Source organism: Engystomops pustulosus, chromosome 4 (genome assembly GCF_040894005.1).
Source record: "Engystomops pustulosus chromosome 4, aEngPut4.maternal, whole genome shotgun sequence".
Lineage (NCBI taxonomy): Eukaryota > Metazoa > Chordata > Amphibia > Anura > Leptodactylidae > Engystomops > Engystomops pustulosus.
In genome coordinates, this window is record NC_092414.1 from 183,443,561 (window position 1) to 183,463,242 (window position 19,682).

The following is a 19,682-nucleotide window of genomic DNA, read 5'->3' on the forward strand; positions in this document are numbered from 1 at the left end:
GTCTAGAGATACTGGGGCAGATTTACTTACCCGGCCCATTCGCGATCCAGCGGCGCGTTCTCTGTGGTGGATTCGGGTCCGGCCGCAATTTATTAAGTTAGTTCCTCCAACGTCCACCAGGTAGCGCTGCTGTGCTGAAGAGCATCGTAACGCACTGGAATACACCGAGCCGGACTGAGTGAAGGTAAGTGCAATTTTCGTGACACATTTTTTTTTAAAAATGCGGCGTTTTTTTCGAATCCGTCAGGTTTTCGTTCGGCCACGCCCCCCGTTTTCCGTCACGTTCATGCCGACGCCGATGCGCCAAAATCTGATCGCGTGCGCCAAAATCCCAGGGCAATTCGGGGAAAATCGGCGCAAATCGGAAATATTCGGGTAACACGTTGGGAAAACGCGAATCGGACCCTTAGTAAATGACCCCCACTGTGTTCAAGAGCCCCCCTGTTTTCCATTTAAAAGTAGGACCGAGTGGCTCACAGTACCCACTAATATACCAGTAGATAATATTGCTATTGCTGCCTTAAATTAAATCAACCAGATGGAGTCAGTGGTTTTAACCCAAGCACACTCGAACACTGGCCTGTGTCCCCTAAAACAGGATCTGTTCTACATGAGGATGATAATAGTTTATTTTTTCGAGAATAAGAACTTTTAAACTTGTAAAAATTCTACTGTTCACTTGTCTATATGTAGGTTTATAGGTCACGTGTGGCGTGGCTGTAGATGTATAAGTCATGTTTGTATTCAGAACCATGAGTGCCCTTTTCACATGCATAAAGTAGAAATTATTCAGATTCTCTGACTGCATAGTAAATAATCAAAGGTCTATAGGAGTAAACATTGAGTGACAGCTCAATACCTGATCAGAGCTTGGGGCCTCCGTGATGTCATTCATACTTCTGCTATGTGCGTGCCCTAAAGAGATAAAAAAAAACAGGGATAGATCTGAAATGGAAATACTATTTTGCTTTCATCTTTAAAATTTACAAGCTATTCAAATTCTTTGGTAAAAACACTATATTGCTCATCAAGTTCAACCAAAGGATTGGGTATGATACAATCCAACATGCCTGATGCTTTTTTTCTTACACACATCATTGGTGAGTCATTGGCAGGTTGAGTTGTAAACATTGATCCCATGGCTAACATTACCCCTGTGGATGTTATATGTTATCACATTCCAAAAAAAGTCATTGACCCTTGAGTATTCCTTTGAATATAATGTGTTCTTATACAAAACATTACCCAACCCATAAAATACACAACATATATGACAGAAAGGTGAGACTTACGCAGTCTGCCATAGTTAGCGTTCTGTCTCATTCTCAAATCTTCTGTAGAGCGATGGAGGTGATTTCCAGCAGGACCAGTAGGAACAGGAATGCGATCTACGAGAGATGAAAATTTATATTAGTGTTTGTCTTAAAGCATAAGCACCCAACAAAAACCTGCGTGGTCCTTCACCTGGAGAAAAGATCTACACTTACACTCTGTTACACGCCTGTATCTAAATCACATTTCAAGGAACGACTCAACAACACAAAAACATACAAAAAAAATGGTTTATGTCCAGTTTAATTTCATGGTTTTTCATATACATTTTAAAACATTTCTATGGGAATTTTCCAAAAATGGAAAACCAACTTTCTAGATTAGTATTCCTACAACCTGTCCTGGTCCTATGCTATGGAGATAAATGGAATCCCACTTCACTTTATTTATTACCTGAAGCCCCTTAATGCTGTTCACCTAAATACTGATTGCCTAATAGGGGACAAATGGGAACCAAAACCATTTGATGCAAGTCGAATAGGATGTTTTCTTGCTGACTTACACAGTTGTAGGACAACTACAAATAATGGGGATTGCAATCACTATTATCACACAGTTGTAATTTTCACGGCTGCACTTCAAACATGGACGTGTGCTTTAAAACTTGGGTAACCCATCCCTGTTCACATCTATAAATATAGGTCAAGTACTCCTTTGGAAGTAGTTAAACTATAGGGGGGCTTGAACTATATTTCTAGACTCATAGACCCCAGAGCAAAATTTCTGTTTCCACCACACAACTGCTCCTAAAGTCCTAAATCCACAGTGCATCCACACCTTTCCATGGCATCACATGACCTATCGATTTGGTAAAACCATCCAGCCTAGGGTCCTATAAAAATTTGTGAAAATACTATGACATAATAATCTCACTTCTATGAACTTGCATAGAGAGAACAATGTAGCTTCTGCAGCTGAATGTTTCTCCACATCCTCCCTTACTTCCTGACTACATCATGACTACTGCTACTTTTGCCATTATTAAAGTTAACAGTTTCCACATGAAGGAGTTTAAGCGGGAACTAGTCTGGCAATCTGTGTATCTTAACTCTTACTCATGAAAAGGTTTAAAGAATTTACAATACTTAAACTGCTGAAGATGTAAAAAGATCAAAGCGTTAGGAGAGGGACCAATGTATTCTCCTATTGCTTTACCACTGGCATAAGTTATAAAACTTACTGGTATTAGAAGAGACAGACTTTCCAATGTCGGCCAAAGACCGATGAATAGGTTTCTTAGTTTGGTGTCTGTGCTTCCTTAATAGAACATAACTAATTTTCTCCCTTAGGTCAGGCTTGAGCATCCCATCTTCTATCTGCTTCTCAATTATGTCATCTGTAAAGTAAGGTAGGAGACGTCATCATGCAGCTCATGCACTCATACAGAGATCACTTAGAAATTGTAAACTCCAATAGATGTCACCACAGATCTGACTTAATATTTTCATACCTATGATCTGTGGGAGGGAGTAACCATCTAAATCAAGCAACACAGTTCCAGTCTGGAGACATGTCCTTAACTCAAACAGGCTGTGAAGGGACAATGTTGACACGTGTGGTTTACTCCACCTCTCCCCTCCTTCTTCTACTTTCTCTTCAAATTTTATCCACCTGATTGAGGCAACAACAAAAAGAAATAATAAAAAACAGTCTATGAGCAATTCCACATCAGTCTCTACACAAAGGTCTTGTCCCTACACAAACTGACTTGTCATAAAGCAAAGGTACAGCCTGACACAGTGTTAAAAGATACGGAATCCCGTGAGATAGGTGATAGGCGGACAGGCGCTCTATCGATGAAGGATTCTGGAGGACCTTGTCTTAAATGAGGAGCTTTATCGTTGTGACGCGTTTCAGCCCCGTACCGGGGCTTTCATGCCTGATGACAGCCCCGGTACGGGGCTGAAACGCGTCGCAACGATAAAGCTCCTCATTTAAGACAAGGTCCTCCAGAATCCTTCATCGATCGAGCGCCTGTCCGCCTATCACCTATCTCATGGGATTCCGTATATTGCTCCTACTCATCGCAGTGGTTCCCTGGGTCCACCCGAAACGAGTCCATTGGCTGGACGGGCTGCCATCATCAACATCATTTAAGGTCTACTTCTCATCTGAGACCAGGTGAGAGTCAATATTGAGTATTTATATGTACCTCATCTTACCGTAAGATATCACACTACGGTAGCGCCCCTCTCTTGTGCTTGTTCCCCCGGTGATCTGACACGCAAATACCTTGCGGTTAACACCACACCCCAGGTCTACAATCTACAGTGTTATAAGAAAAATTGCTCCATAGATCTATTTGGAATCAATACTAATAATAGCTATACTAATAACAAACAGAGACTTGTGGGCCAGCTCTTGGAGGCTTGTGGACCAGGCCTAGGCATCTTTATGTATCCTGTGGGTGGTCATTCCACTCACCAAAACTACGCAGATCCGATCAGCCGTAGTTTTGCGAGAGATCTGTTTATAAAATGTAGAGAGACTTGGGGCCTTGTGTCCGACCGCGTCCGACCCCTCCATGCCCACTTCATGCCCACATTGTGTGGAGGTGGCATAGTAAGCAGAAAACTGGCAGTGATTAACTCCCCCCAAAGTCTCTAGAAACAATGAATTTGCAGAATAGTTATTAGGGATGGACGGACCTGTACTTTAGGTCAGGTGTTCCCCATTCAGGAGCTCCCCCTTACCCAGGCATGCCTAGTTGTCAGGGGCGTAAACCTACCTGATTGGCTGCTCTGCAACATGTCCAAAATAGGTGGCGCAGCCAAATTTAAGACATGGAACTTAAAGTTTGGTCTTCTTATCTCTAATAGCAATGCCCTTGTACTATAATATCACAATGGCAGTGCCTACAACGGGGCTATGTATAATATATGTCCTGCCTTACCTGGACATTAACAAAATACATTAATTTTTTTTTTATCATTATCTAAGTCAGACATAGACGGAGCTGCCATTATTTAACCCTTTCATGACTGGTCAATGTAAAATTACATTGAGTAGTCATTGAGACAGCAGGTGTCTTCTGTATGTTTCCTAATAAGCGTGTGACATCATCAGAAGCCAACAATTAGTAGCGATGATACTTGGGAGCCTGAAAGTTGCTTTCATGGCTGTCATTAGGCAGTCTGCTGGAGGCAGAATGTAATAGAGATGCAGTAGATTCACAGTTGTATTGCAATATAAAGAATAAGCGATTAGCCATGCTAGGGTTCAAGTACCCTAGGGAGCCTGACATAATTGTAAAAATATAAAAAAACTGAAAATAACAATAGCAAATCTCTAATAACAATGCCTTTGTACAATTATATCACAATGGCAGTGCCTACATGGGGTGATGTATAATCTACCTGTCCTCGCTGTGCAAAATAGGGTAAAAATGTAAAAAAAAATTGCACTACATTTGCATAATAAAAATTGAAACCCTTAACAAACATACATAAAGCTTAAAAGCAAGACAAGTAAATATGTCCTGGTAAACAACAAAGAACGAAGCACCTTGAAGAATGTAAATATCTCACATTTCTTGGCACTAAGCTAATCCTGCTCAGTTTGTTTTCCTCTTCCTTGATTTACTAAAAGTTGCGTGACTTGTATTATGGATTACTGCAAACACAAGGGGAGGCTTGAAGAAACTCCTTTTCTCAGAAAAAAAATTATTTTTAAGCAGATGTACAATCAAACAGGCATTGTAATCCTAATCTTCCTAAACCTTTCAGAGCCGCCATTCCTCGGCCATTCTCAAGTCACACTGGGCCAGGAGGAGGCACCAGCACAGGTCCAATGTATAGAATGTAGATTACTGGCACATGTGGGAAATAAATCCACTTAGGATTTTTCTGAAACTGTGTGCTCTACTTTTCTTTTTTTTTTTGTGTTTTTTTCTCGGATCAGGTATTTTATCAAGTTTCCTGTATTTACCCATATTATTAACTTTTTTCAGAGTCTACTAAAAAATTAGTGACCAATTAAAAGTATATCCAGACTCAGGACAACCCCTTTAAATATGGTACCTCTTCCTTTTGCACTGGTTTGGCTATCATACTACATCATGTCACCAGGCCTTTGCAAAATCAGACATAGACGTAAATGGAGCTGCCATTATTAAACCCTTTCATGACTGGTCAATGTTAAAGGACATCTACCAACAGGATTATGGATTATAAACCAAGTACATTTACATGCTGGTGTGTGCCCCCTTTGTCAGGATCCGTTCTTCTTTAAGATTTTTATGCCATAGTTTTTACGAAAAACGGCTTCAAAATGAGCCTGAGGGGCTCCACGCTCCATAGAAGTTAATGGAGCCTAGAGCCCCTCAGGTTCATTTGAATAATTTTTAAAGCATATTTTCTTCAAAATCGAAGGCATAAGAAGTTAAAAGAAGAGCAGATCCTAATAAAGGGGGCACACACCAGAATGTAAGTATATTTAGTCTATAAACCATGATCCTGATGGTAGATTTCCTTTAAATTATATCGAGTTGTCATTAAGGGATGTGTGGAAAGCCCTCACCGACTGAGCCTTCTCCATACACGACAAGTGTCTGCTGTATGTTACTTTATAAGCGTCGGAGGGCAATGATCAGTTGCTTTGAAACCTGGAAGCCTGCAAGATGCTTCCATTGCTGTCATTAGGCAGTCTGCTGGAGCCAGAATGTAATAGGGAAGCAGTAGAGTCACAGTTGTATTGCAGTATATAGTATAAGCCATCAGCTCTCCTGGGGTTCAAGTACCCTAGGGAGCCTGACATAATTGTAAACATTTTTAAAAAAAAATTTTAAAACTTGAAAAAAATGAAATCCCCTACCTAAAAAATACCTACCTCATAAACAGAGATGAGTGGAAAACTTGTTTGCATATTCCTTACTCAGAATCCCTCATAGAACATTACCCTGTACACCTGAAAAGTCGGCCTTCAAGGGCAGTAGAACTAACCCTTCCAGCCCTAAATCTCAGATACAGGGCACATACATTTTGTGCAGAGAACCACCCTTTTCTCATTATTTACCTCCTCCTGTTCCACCCCATTGATTGGTTGCTGCCTATATTCAGGGTGTTTCCCCAGTGATGTCACTCTCCTTATATGGACAAAGACATCACTAGGATCCAAATTTTGCTCATTTAATTTTACTTAAATTTTACTTAAATTAAGTAAGAGTTCTCCTTACAGAGACTTTGCTAAATAAGCCCGCCTTGTAGGCGACTGGAGACTTGTAGCCATTGATGCTCCACTAGGGAATTCTGGGAAATATGCGAATACATTTTTCCTAGATGGAATAAGGAAAACCAGGCCTCTTTTACTACCTTGTAACGAAGCCCCCCTTAGCATCAACCATGACTTTACGGAAGCCTAATGACATGATGTGGGATTAAAGCCAAACCAGTATATCTATTCCAGAAGGAACCGATTCCCAACTGTACACAGAGATGTTTTGACGTAGTTACATCTTTTCAGTACAGTGAAGGGAACTGGTTTAGCTGAGTGAGAGACTTTTAAATAGGGTCAGGGAGTAAGAGTTCTCAGTGATGGATTATAATGTAGGTAGTTTGGGCTGTAGCCTGGGGCCCAAGTCTTCTGGGGGGCCCATGGCCACCCAAACGACCCACTAAATTCTATACTGAGAAGGACCTTCACCCATGAAATCCTCATACATCTATTCCTGCTCTCAACACACATGTACAGAAGAGCTATTTCAGGTCCTGAAACTGCAGATTGAAAGAAGCAGAAGGGACACATCCTCCATTCCTCAAGACCTGAGCACAATAAGGCCCTGCTTAGCGGATATCCTAGAGAGAAAATTCCTTGTGGATTTCTGACTTGTTAATCTCCTCCCTTATTGAAGTGAGCATTTCTCTGGGCCCGTGTAATACTTTCATTAGAGGTTACAGCAGGATTTGTTTGCCAGGTCTTAATAAGGAATTCATGGAGTTGTTTCATTTGTGAGCTAATTTGTTTCAGGTTGACACATATTACTTATTAATGTCCCTCCTCCCTCATTACACACCCAGTAATTAAAACAGCCCCAATCTTAGGAAATAAAACCTCTAAAACCCCTGATTTATACTTTATAACCACTGTGCGACAGCACTGACTTCTAATTATTATTAATCTAGGGCTTGGCATTGGCATGCCCCCGTATTAACCAGATGAATCCCCCTTCAATAAGCATATACACTGCACTGCTCTAGAGCATGGCACTATTGTAGGGCTCTATCACAGCAAGATTATCAGGCACTATTACTTATGGCATTGTGATGTTACACTGCATTATTGTAAGGGAATATTACGTGGCACTAATATATGACACTGATACTTTGCATTTTTACTTAGAACATGGCGCTATCGTTTGGTACTATTATGTGGCACCAGTTAATGGCACTATTACTTAGAATATGGCACTATTGTATGGTATAGCACTAGTACATGGGATGTTGTTAGTAAATGGGACTATTACTTAGCAAGTAACATGTTTCTAGTCCATTATACTATTATTTGGCACTAGGGGCAAAACTAAAGTGGTAGCAACCATAACAGTTGCTATGGGGCCAACAGTGTCAGGGGGAACTGACATTAGGGGGCATCTACCACTAGAATGAAGGACTGTATGCAAATGAGCCTGAGTGGCCCAGGCTCCATAGGTGTTAATGGAGCCTGGAGCCCCTCAGGCTCATTTGCATACAGTATTTCTACCTGGTGGTAGATCTCCTTTAAAGAATGGAGGATATACACCATTATATACATGGTGCATATATGTGCACATTGTACAGCATAATATATATATACCATATATGTGATGTATATATGCTGTATATGTGTGTATATCTGTGATGTGTATATGGTGAATGGTGTGCACATATTGTATGTTTGTATATATTGCTGTAAATTTGTATATGTGTGCACATGAGTGTTTAAATGTGTGTATGCGTAAAGAACTGTATATATATTTATATATACAGGCAGTCCCCGGGTTACATACAAGATAGGATCCATAGGTTTGTTCTTAAGTTGAATTTGTATGTAAGTCGAAACTGTATATTTTATAATTGTAGATCCAGAAAAAATTAATTTTTGGCCCCAGTGACAATCAGAATTTCAAAATTTTTTGCTGTAATGGGACCGAGGATTCTCAATAAAGTTTCATTACAGACACATTACGGCTGATCAGTGCAGTCTGGGACTAATGTAACATCTAGAGACTTCACCAGAGGTCACAGTGGGCAGAGGGGTCCGTCTTTAACTAGGGGTTGTCTGTAAGTCGTGTATAAATGAGTGATTGTAACTCTCATGTGTCAAATATGTATATTTTTTTAAATGGAAAGGAGTGTCCCACTCAGAAGCCTCCCATGGGGCCCTGTCTCTCCTAGTTACGCCCCTGTTTGGCACTATTACATGGCCCTAGTTCATGGTACTATTACATGGTACTGTTAAATGACACTTGTTGTATATGATACTTTTACATGCAAATGGAACATGGCACTAGCACGTAGTATTGTCACATGGTACTAGTACTTTGCAATCTCACATGGTGCCAGAAGATGGTGCCATTTTATAGCACTACTGCTTGGCACTAGTAGATACCACTAGCATATGGTACAATTACTTAAAATCACCTGCTACAACAGTATTACAGGGCATCATTATATGGAACCAGTACATAGTAGTAGTACACGGCTCTCATACTTGACTCTCTACATTAGTAAATTATACTACTGCAGCTGTACAATTGATTTACAAAAGTGGGATATAACGGTTTATATTAGGTCCATGAACAACACGTATATAACACTTCTTTTAAACATTCCCATAGACTTTTATGGGGCATATGGAACGGAAATACTGTATAAAATAGGACATGCTCTATATTAGGACATGCTCGCTCATGGTACGGCGGACAATACGGCTATGAAAAGGGTTGAAATGAATGTGGCCATATAAAAACGGTTTGGCACAGGCAGCATATGGCCATTTTCATACGTTCGTGTGAAAGGGACCTAAGAAGAAGTTTCAAGGACTTTTGATGTTTACTGAGTTGTAACTAAGGTATTTCCTTTACCCTTTCTTCAGACTTGGTGCACATTGGGGCACATTTACTTACCCGTCCTGCGCGCTATCCCCGATCCGGACTGTCCTACGATCCTGCTTTGTGGCGCGATTCACGTAGCTCGTGTGCCCGATTTCCTGCATCTGTCGCTTCCCCTGCTCAGGTCTGCCGGAGTTCACCTTCTTTTTCCCGGTACATGTAAGTGCTTGATCTTGCGACACAATTTAAATGTTAAATCCTGTGCGTTGTCCGAATCTGTCGGATCATCCGACGGCCCGCCCCCCCCGATTTGTGTCACGTGAAAGCCGGGACCGATGCGCCAAAATCTGATGTACTAGAACTGATGTACATACACCTGCTATACTGCTAATGCTTCCTCAAACTCGAAAACTCTTCACAATGGCACCCAAAATGTAAAAGAAAAACCTCTATTACATGTAATCTTATGTACTTGGATAAGTATAGCTATGTGTAGACATTTGGACACCATGGTGCAGGGCCGGCGCCAGCACTAGGCATACCCGGACATTTTTTTTAACAAATTTGGAGTGCAGACATCCCTTCCTTCTTTGCACCATCACCAGACATGTGCAGGAGCCCATACAGCCAAATCTCAGTCCCCAGAAACCTGGCAGCGCCTAGTGAGGGAGGCTGTATATAAAAGAACCATTATGGGGTTGTATATAATTAAACTATGAGGATGCTGTGTATAAAATAACCATGATAAGACTGTTTGGGAATGTTTTAATGCCGCCATGTGAGTTCACTGCAAAGGGGCCCACTGAGGCTGTGTCGCCCAGGGGCCTACTGAAACCTGAAGCCGACTCTGCCATGGAATACAGTAGCTGGGGCACAATATCTTGTTGGTACTCCCTGGCATTCCTGCTTACATGTGCCACTAGCTCCTGACTCCAGCTTTATGTAATGTGTATTATAATTAGAATAAGTCAATTTAGTTAAATTCTATAGAATATGCGATACATAGAAAAATTCAAGTGCATTGTCAATGATTTACATTTTCATTTGTTAATATGAAAACAATTAAAACCAAAGGTGTAGTAGGTACCTGGCGGTCTCCTTCCACTCCAGCTCATCACCGTCATGCTGCAGAGTGTCCATCTCTGTGAATAACGTGGGGTTTGGGGCCTCTTCATCTTCTCCTATTATATATCTTAGACGTTCAGCTGCCGGAGACACTAGAGATAATAATAATAATAATTCCTTTATTTATATAGCACACACAGATTACCCAGTGCTGCACAGAGCTTTGCCCTGTCCCCAATGGGGCTCACAATCTAATCATCCTACCAGTATGTTTTGGAGTGTGGGAGGAAACTGGAGGACCTGGAGGAAACCCACGCAAACACGGAGAGAATATACAAACTCTTTGCAGATGTTGACCTGGATGGGATTCGAACCCAAGACCCCAGCGCTGCAAGGCTGTAGTGCTAACCACTGAGCCACTGTGACATGAACCCTTCATTAGAATAACATGAAATGCAGGAGTTTTGTTTTTCTGCAAGGAATCATGGAGCAGTAACACAATACAACAGCAGCGCAGGGCCTCGGTGGTCAATGCTGCCATCTTGCAGAATCGGGAGTTTAAACGTCCGCCTTGTACTTGTGTGGCTATGGGTACTCCAGTGGTCTCCCACACTCCAATGGCAAACACAAAACTATTTGGTTAGTTACCTCTCATGTAGATAAGTTCACACGTTATATATCCATGGACGCCCGGACCATCCGATCTTACAATCCACCTTATTGTGGGAAAAAAATCTTTATCTGTTCGCTACTCTAATGGCATACACAAGGAAATTTGGTTGTGAGTGTTACTAGGGGCCATTTTCATTAATGTGATCCTCTCTACAGGAGTAAAGGGCACCCACATTGTTATCTTTTGACCCCCTGACAGATATTTATTATGGTAGAAGAGGACAGCGGAGGAAGTGCTACATATAGTAACGCTGCACATGCTCCACTCATTACTATGAGTGCCCCTAGACTTCTGCCCCTCCTGGCACATCGGTCCAGTACTTATCATTACTGCATTGATAGTTAACACTACTTGCTTTATTTTAGGTATTTAACTGTTAAAATGTTCCTCGAAATCACATACCATCCGTCCATAGGATAACACTCTGTGTGATCTCCGGATTTTGTACATTCCTTGAATTACCCGGATTGTGTGAGTTTAGGCATCCTGTGAGCTGTAGAGCGCTGTTCCAGCTTTGTGGGCACATAACAGAATGTAGAGGTGAGTGCCTGGCGGATCCGGCTGGCTGCGTATGGCACTTCTCTACTCATACACGCAGAGAAATGCTGGGCTATGTATATTCCATTTATTCATAGTTTCCTGTACCACTCATTTGAATATATTGTAAGATGAGCAGTAGTGGATATAATATAGGCAGTTTGGGTGTTAGCCCGGGGCCTAACCCATCTAAGGTGCCCATAGCCACCCAAACCACCAACCAAATGTTATATACACACATGAAATCCTCCTACATCTGTTCCCGCTCTCAATACACATGTACACAAGAGCCATTTCAGGACCTTTGCAGGTCCTCCAACGGTCCTGAAACCACAGACAGAGTGTACGCAGAAGGGACACATCCCCCAATAAGTTTGATTCTATTACAATATGTAGGAAGTGATTCCAGATCTGTAAAGGTAAAAATAGTCGTACAGCCCAGGGCCCATGGTCGTCTTAATCCGCTCCTAAAGACGAGTTTTAAAGTATGGACCTAATAAGGTCACCCATATTGTACTTACCCTGGTAAAGTTTTTCTATAGTCCGCAGGAGCAGTGGGTCACGTGATGCGCCAGCAACAGGACTTGGGTCTAAGCTGGACTATTTTAAAGCTAGGTGCTTATACCAGACATTTTTTGACATATTGGGGCAGATTTACTTCGGTCCATTCGTGATCCAGCGGTGCGTTCTCTGCGGTGGATTCGGGTCTTCCGCCGATTCACTAAGGCAGTTCCTCCGACGTCCACCAGGTGTCGCTGCTGCGCTGAAGTCCGCCGAGGTCCGTCGCAGTTCATGATCCTATTCCTGGTGAAGGTAAGCGCGTGTCCAGCGACACTTATTTTTTTATAAATGCGGCGGTTTCTCCGAATCAGTCGGGTTTTCGTTCGGCTACGCCCCCACGATTTCCGTCACGTGCATGCCGGCGCCGATGCGCCACAATCCGATCGCGTCCGCCAAAAACCCGGGGCAATTTAGGAAAAATCGGCACAAATCGGAAATATTCGGGTAAGACATTGGGAAAACGCGAATCGGGTCCTTAGCAAATGACCCCCATTTTGTTGATGCACCCCTACATATTGTATGATTATGTGAGGTTCAGTCCTGTCTCATGGTGTAAATATAAGTAGCTAAATCTAATGACAACTAATATCTAGTATTAGATCAACAACTCCTCAGAATACTACAGTCTACTGACCCCAAAGGGATCAAAGGGTACAAAACTAGAGTTTGTTTTTTTCTTGGAGTGTTTATTTATGTATATATTTATTAATTTTTTAAAAAAACAATTGTTTTTATTTGATTTGCAAAATATATTATAACAATAGGGAGTAAGAATGATTGTCAGCGAGTGACATTTTGTATAAATATTTAATAGATTTTCGTCAAAGTCACCCAAAGTGGCACATGGAAGTAATATGGACTGTATTCCTTCTAATGCAGAATGATTTGCTCTCAGTAGGGGGCACTACTTGTGCACGAAACATACAAATCCAGCAGGGGTCATATTATTTGAAAGCGCTATTAAGAAGGAACCTAACAGTCTCCTCTTTGTTTCTCGGGGCTGGCTTAGTCAGAAATGCAGTTTTCACGCATTGTATGTCAAAAGTTAATCCCACATTATTTGTGTAGAAGAATTCCTCTTCGTTTTATACCTACATTCTGGAGGGGCTTTAATCGCCCAATACTGACAGAAGCGGCAAAAAAAAAAAAATTCTCATAATGTTAATTTGTACCAGAAAGAATTGGAGATGGCAGATACAGATCTATGAACACTGGGGCACCTGATATTCTAGCATTGCACAAGCAAAATCCTCTGCTCAAAACAGAATACGATATTCAACGGTGGTCACGAGTAAGAATCGTGGCATACGCTCTGGACAATCTCTTTTAGAGATGTTTATAAGGTGTCCTGCTGCTGTAAACCTCAGCAGCTATCTGTAATTGTACCAATAACCTAGCAGAAGGGTGGAATATTTCTGCAGCGCCTCCACAGGGGAAATTAAGTATTGCACAGTTCCCCCCAGAGTAAGATCTACAGGAGGAATGTTATGGGGCAGGAAGAGCTGATATTATTCTATATGGTGTCCTGTCTGTAGGCAGCATGTAATAAAGCAGGAGGAGCTGAGTATATAGCACAATGTGTCCTATCTGCAGGGAGCATGTGATAAAGCAGGAGTAGAATCTGATCAGACTGTGCAGTGTCCTATCTGCAGGCAGTGTGTTATAGAGCAGGAGATGCTGAGTAGATTGTACTTATCTATAGTCAGCATGTTATAGAGCCAGAAGAGCTGAGCAGATTCGATATATTATATTGTCTGTAGGCAGCCTGTTATAGAGCAGGAAGTACTGAATGTAAACAAAGTCCTATCTGCAGGCAGCATGTAAAAGAGCAGGAGGTGCTGAGCAGATTGTATTTAGTGTCCTATCTGCAGGCAACATGTTATATAGCGCAGGGGGATCTGCATATATTGCACATTGTGTCCTATCTGCAGGCAGCATGTTATAGAGCAGGAAGAGATGTTTAGATTGTACATAGTGCCCTGTCTGAAGGCAGTGGGTTAGATTTATTAAGCTAGCTGCACCAGTTTTCTGCTGTACTTTGCTCTTAAAAGACGGTGCAAACGGCTTGCACATGTATCTAGGACGGGTCTGCGCCAGTTTTGTGTTCACCCGCCAAAAATTCTGCACATTAAGGGGTGCTGATTCTGACTGTGCACCACATTTAGTACAGCATTTTGACATAAATGTAGCACTCACTCATTAAACTGAGTGCACCATAACAAAATTGTGCTTCACAAACTACATTGTACTTAGTTTCCTATTTGTAGGTAGCATGTTATAGAACAGGAAAGGCTAGGTAGATTCCTTGTTGTATACTAATACAGGCAGTATGTTACAGAGCAGGAAGAGCTGAGCAGATGGTAAGCAGCATATTATAGAGCAGGAGGAGCTGTTTAGACTTTATATTCAGCATGTATGCTAGGTCAATAAATATCTGACTAGGGCCACCCACTGGACTCTTAAACTCAGAATGAAGAGGGATTTCCATCAACACATGACAGCTTATTCTAAATTCTGTCCCATAAAGCCAGTCCTGTCGTATAACATGTTGGCTGATACATAATAATCTGTTACATGGGAAAGGTGTGTGGTGAATGGGTACGTACATGGAAACATATGTTGGTGTGTATATTTTGTGAGTAAAAGGAGAACCAATGTAAGGTATAACAATATCAATTGTCCTATACATAAGGGAACATATAGTTAGATTAACTGAGGCATCTTCCCACTAATGGAACTTGTCCCTTTCAGCGGGATGCAGGTAAGTGTCTGCTGTAGGAGCCCTCCCGCTAGAACCCCAGCATTCACAAGAATGGGACACATGTCCTACTAGTTCTCTATTCACTGCTATAGAATGGTGGGTGATACGTGTCCGAATCTCATAAAACGAAAAAGAACACGACTCAGTAACAGCCCCCAGTGGTCCATTCATATGCAAATATTGGGGTCTTTTCTGGGGGTCGTTTGTTTTTGTGACCACTATTGGTCCTAAAGGCTGAACCCTTAATAATCAGATACTTCTCTTCTATCCTGTGGCTAAATGTACATAGTGGAGAAACCCCTTTAATATTGCCAAGAGTCTGCACTATTGTATGTCAAACCAAGTTAGAGGCCCTAAAATATTGTAAAATCTAGACCTTATTAGAATTTCAAATAATTGTTATAGATTTTTCTACTATCAAATTAGAATTAATGTAACGAAGTATCAGATCTACAGCAAAGTCAAGCAGCTAATCAACTCATCTAGTGAAATAAAGGGTAAGTAATGTAGAGGTCATCTATGCTGGTGGTGCTTATGGGGTCTATAATCGTTGGTATCAGTAAATAATGTGGGGATTAACTGTTGGACATAGTGGGGCTCATTTACTAAGGGTCCGCGGATGCACTTTCGTCTGACTTTCTGACGTTTTTTGGGTTTTGTAGTGACAGGTATTGTTGGGATTGTGTCGCACGTGATTAAATTTTGGCGCAGCTGCACCGGCTTTCATGTAACAAAAATCGGGTGGCGTGATGTTGAATGATCCGACTGTTTCGGACTGAGCGCAGGATTTAACTTTCAAATCGTGTTGCAAGATCAAGCGACACATGCAGCATATTGGACGCACGATCTTAGTGAATCGCGCTTTCTGTGAACTCCACGGACAGGTAAGTAAATGAGCCCCAGTATCTTATTTTGTGGACATATGAATTGGTACTTCACACTTTTTACACACTTTTACTATGTCACTGTCCTATGTATAAGTGAAATAATTTTTTTCCTTCAGGGTATCGCATTATCCTGTATCCTGCTCATATTTGGTATGACTGAGCAGGAAGAGAACTTTCCAGGTGGGGGATATATTGTATATTGTATTTGGTATTGTGCTTCTTTGTTAACATATAACTCTGCATTCAGTAAAGTTGTTACATTATCATCTTTTGAAAATAAATATATGTACAATGTACTCCATGAAGAAAAGTTATCAGCATCTTCTATACAAACTATGCTATATATTCAGTGAAAGGAATGCTTTATATATGCAATAACTAGACATAGGTAATGGTGAAATAGATAAATATTCAATATATAAATATAATAGAAAAAACAGCAGCACAGTCCTCAAAATTAAAGGTATTGTGTGCTATCCAGTACTCTCACCAGCCAGAGTCCATGAAAGATCCAAACATAAGAAAACGGCAGCACTCCAAAATAGTGAAAAAAATATATTCAGTGTTTATTCCACCTCCAGCAATGTTTCGGCTGTGTTCCCATAGATAGATAGATACAAGATAGATAGATAGATAGATAGATATGAGATAGATAGATAGATGGATAGATAGATAGATACAAGATAGATAGATAGATAGATAGATAAAGTTTCAAAAACTGGCAGCACTCCGGATTGGTGTCAAAAAGGTGACGGGGTGTCTTTTATTCCATGGGCACATGGAATAAAAGACACCCCGTCACCTTTTTGACACCAATCCGGAGTGCTGCCAGTTTTTGAAACTTTATTACTGAGGCTCTCGGGCCAGAGGGCATCTGGACTTTGCACCCACCAGCATTGCGGTGCTGCTCCAAACTTTTTCACATATAGATAGATAGATAGATACAAGATAGATAGATAGCTAGATATGAGATAGATACAAGATAGATAGATAGATAATAGATAGATAGATACAAGATAGATAGATAGATAGATAGATAGATAGATAGATAGATAGATAGATAGATAGATAGATAGATAGATAGATAGATAGATAGAATATCAAAAATAGAGGCAGCACTCCCAAATAAAGTGAAAAAATGGAAGGGTTTATTCACAAACCGGCGACGTTTCGGTGTTTATCACCTTTTTCAAGCTTGAAAAAGGTGATAAACACCGAAACGTCGCCGGTTTGTGAATAAACCCTTCCATTTTTTCACTTTATTTGGGAGTGCTGCCTCTATTTTTGATATTTTGTACATGCGAGTCTCCTACCAGGACTGGTGAGTCTTTGCACCCCCCCCTTCTCAGGGGTTTTTTATGTGACACTGTGGTGCTGTGGACTTTCTTTCTTTTTAGATAGATAGATAGATAGATAGATAGATAAATAGATAGATAGATAGATATGAGATAGATACAAGATAGATAGATATGAGATAGATACAAGATAGATAGATAGATAGATAGATAGATAGATAGATGATATATAGATACAAGATAGATAGATACATATGAGATAGATACAAGATAGATAGATAGATAGATAGATAGATAGATAGATAGATAGATAGATAGATAGATAGATAGATAGATAGATAGATAGGTATGAGATAGATACAAGATACATGGATATGAGATAGATAGATGATAGATAGATAGATATGAGATAGATGATAGATATGAGATAGATAGATGATAGATAGATAGATAGATAGATAGATAGATAGATAGATAGATAGATATGAGATAGATAGATAGATAGATAGATAGATAGATACAAGATAGATAGATATGAGATAGATACAAGATAGATAGATATGAGATAGATACAAGATACATAGATATGAGATAGATGATAGATAGATAGATAGATAGATAGATAGATAGATTTTTTGCAATGAGAATTTTTATTTGGTCCTGCCAAAAAAGCTTCTTTGAATAGATAGATAGATAGATAATAAATAGATGCTATATATGAGATACATAACAGAAAGATAGTTGCTATATATGAGATGGATACAAGATAAATATGTGGTAGGTTTATAGAGAGATAGATAGACTAGAGAAATGCTTGAAGCAGCCCAGTAATAGTCATAACTTTAAACTTTATAAAATAAAGACCACCTCTTTTCACCTGATTTCTGATTCGGAGTGCTGCTCACTAGATAATAAATATGCATTAAACATATAGATAGGAAATCATGCAAAAGATAGAAAGATAGATAGATAGATAGGAGATTTGGCTTCCCAAAGCCTCTCTAAAATAGATAGATAAATATTGTACTGGATTAATAATCTAATATATGACATACTTTACATTCCCATACAGAGAATGGTGTGATGTAGATTTGGGATGTGACCTGTGACCTCCTGTGTCTGTGGTATAGTCAGATGCCCAGGTCTTACCTGGAGGTGATGCCTGCATGCCGCCCTCTGTCCTCTTCTCGAGTGACTAAAGTTTCTCTACCTCACTCCACAGCTTAGTGAGCAGATTACTGAAGGTTTCAAGTGCTTTATCATGGACAGGGGCTCTCAGGGAGTGAGGTCACAAAATCCTGCATGCAGAGGTGATACAACCTGAGCTATGTGTGTCCTCTGCTCTCTTACTATTTTATTCTATTATTTAGCCTAGCAATGTTTTTGTCATTGGTTTAGTATCACTAAAACGGGTAAAAATAATCTAATTCACAATTATGCAAAACTATATACAGGCAGTCCCCTACTTAAGGACACCCGACTTACAGACAACCCATAGTTACAGACAGACCCTCTGACCTCTAGTGAAGCTCTCTGAATGCTTTACTATAGTCCCAGGCTGCACTGATCAGCTGTAAGGTGTCTGTAATGAAGCTTTATTGATAATCCTTGGTCCCATTACAGCAAAAAATGTTTAAACTCCAATTGTCACTGGGGCCAAAATTTTTTTTGTCTGGATCTACAATTATAAAATACAGTTTCGACTTACATACAAATTCAACTTAAGAACAACCCTCCGGACCCTATCTTGTACGTAACCCGGGGACTACCTGTACCGGTAACTGTATTAGCAACAATATAGTAAAACTTTTCTTGAAACTTTAACTAAAAATAGAATAATTGTTCACAAGTCTATACCCTATAATTTACAAGAAAATGGAAAGAAGTAACTTAAGACATTTGTGCAACATATTTGAGATATTTGTAACAAATGTCACAAAAAAAATCTGAAAAAAACACAAGAAAAAAGTGAGAAAGATAAATTATGAAAGAAGCAGACGGTAAAAAAGACAGGTAAAAACAAGCCAAAAACAACACAGATAAGATAAATGACCAGCCTAAATCTCTAAAAATCTCCCATAATTACAATTAATGAAAAAAGAAACCCCAAACTTGCCAAAAATGATGATTTTTCATCAAATCCCTTCACAATAAAAAGTTATTAAAAGTGATCAAAAAGAGACATATGTTCTAAAATGGAACCATTGAAAAGTACAAGTCTTCTTACAAAAAATAAGCCCTCCGTTGAGTCAGGAGTTGGCCCCTCTAAATGTTAGTTTTTCGCGATTTTCTTTGTTTCTTAATTTAAAATCCTAAAATGTGAGAGGATGCTTAAAGGGATTTTCCCATGGACAAAAGTTAGCCCCTTTGCACTGGATAAGGCCTAACTTGCTGATCAGTGTGGGTCTTAGTGATGAGACCCCCACAAATCATGAAAACAAGGGGTCTGATGGGGTACCATCTTCCTCCATCGGACCCCTTGTCGCTTAGACTAATGGAGCAGACGGACTCGCATGACCATTCTGCTCCATCAATCTCTATGGAG

General features: G+C 40.3%; 1 protein-coding gene across 4 annotated transcripts in view; it reads right to left on the reverse strand.

The window, feature by feature from the left end:
* Positions 1 to 19,682, reverse strand: part of SLC4A5 (solute carrier family 4 member 5) — an 81,450-nt gene that overhangs the window by 40,989 nt on the left and 20,779 nt on the right. For 3 of the 4 annotated variants that reach the window (XM_072148833.1, XM_072148832.1, XM_072148831.1), the window contains exons 4-8: positions 10,446 to 10,575; positions 2,783 to 2,943; positions 2,513 to 2,668; positions 1,293 to 1,388; positions 860 to 915 (exon numbers count right to left, since the gene is read on the reverse strand). In XM_072148833.1, the coding sequence (XP_072004934.1) occupies positions 860 to 915; positions 1,293 to 1,388; positions 2,513 to 2,668; positions 2,783 to 2,943; positions 10,446 to 10,575 (599 nt within the window). Of the gene's footprint in view, positions 1 to 859; positions 916 to 1,292; positions 1,389 to 2,512; positions 2,669 to 2,782; positions 2,944 to 10,445; positions 10,576 to 18,286; positions 18,363 to 19,682 lie in introns of those variants that run through there. The other variant, XM_072148834.1, reaches the window with a different exon arrangement.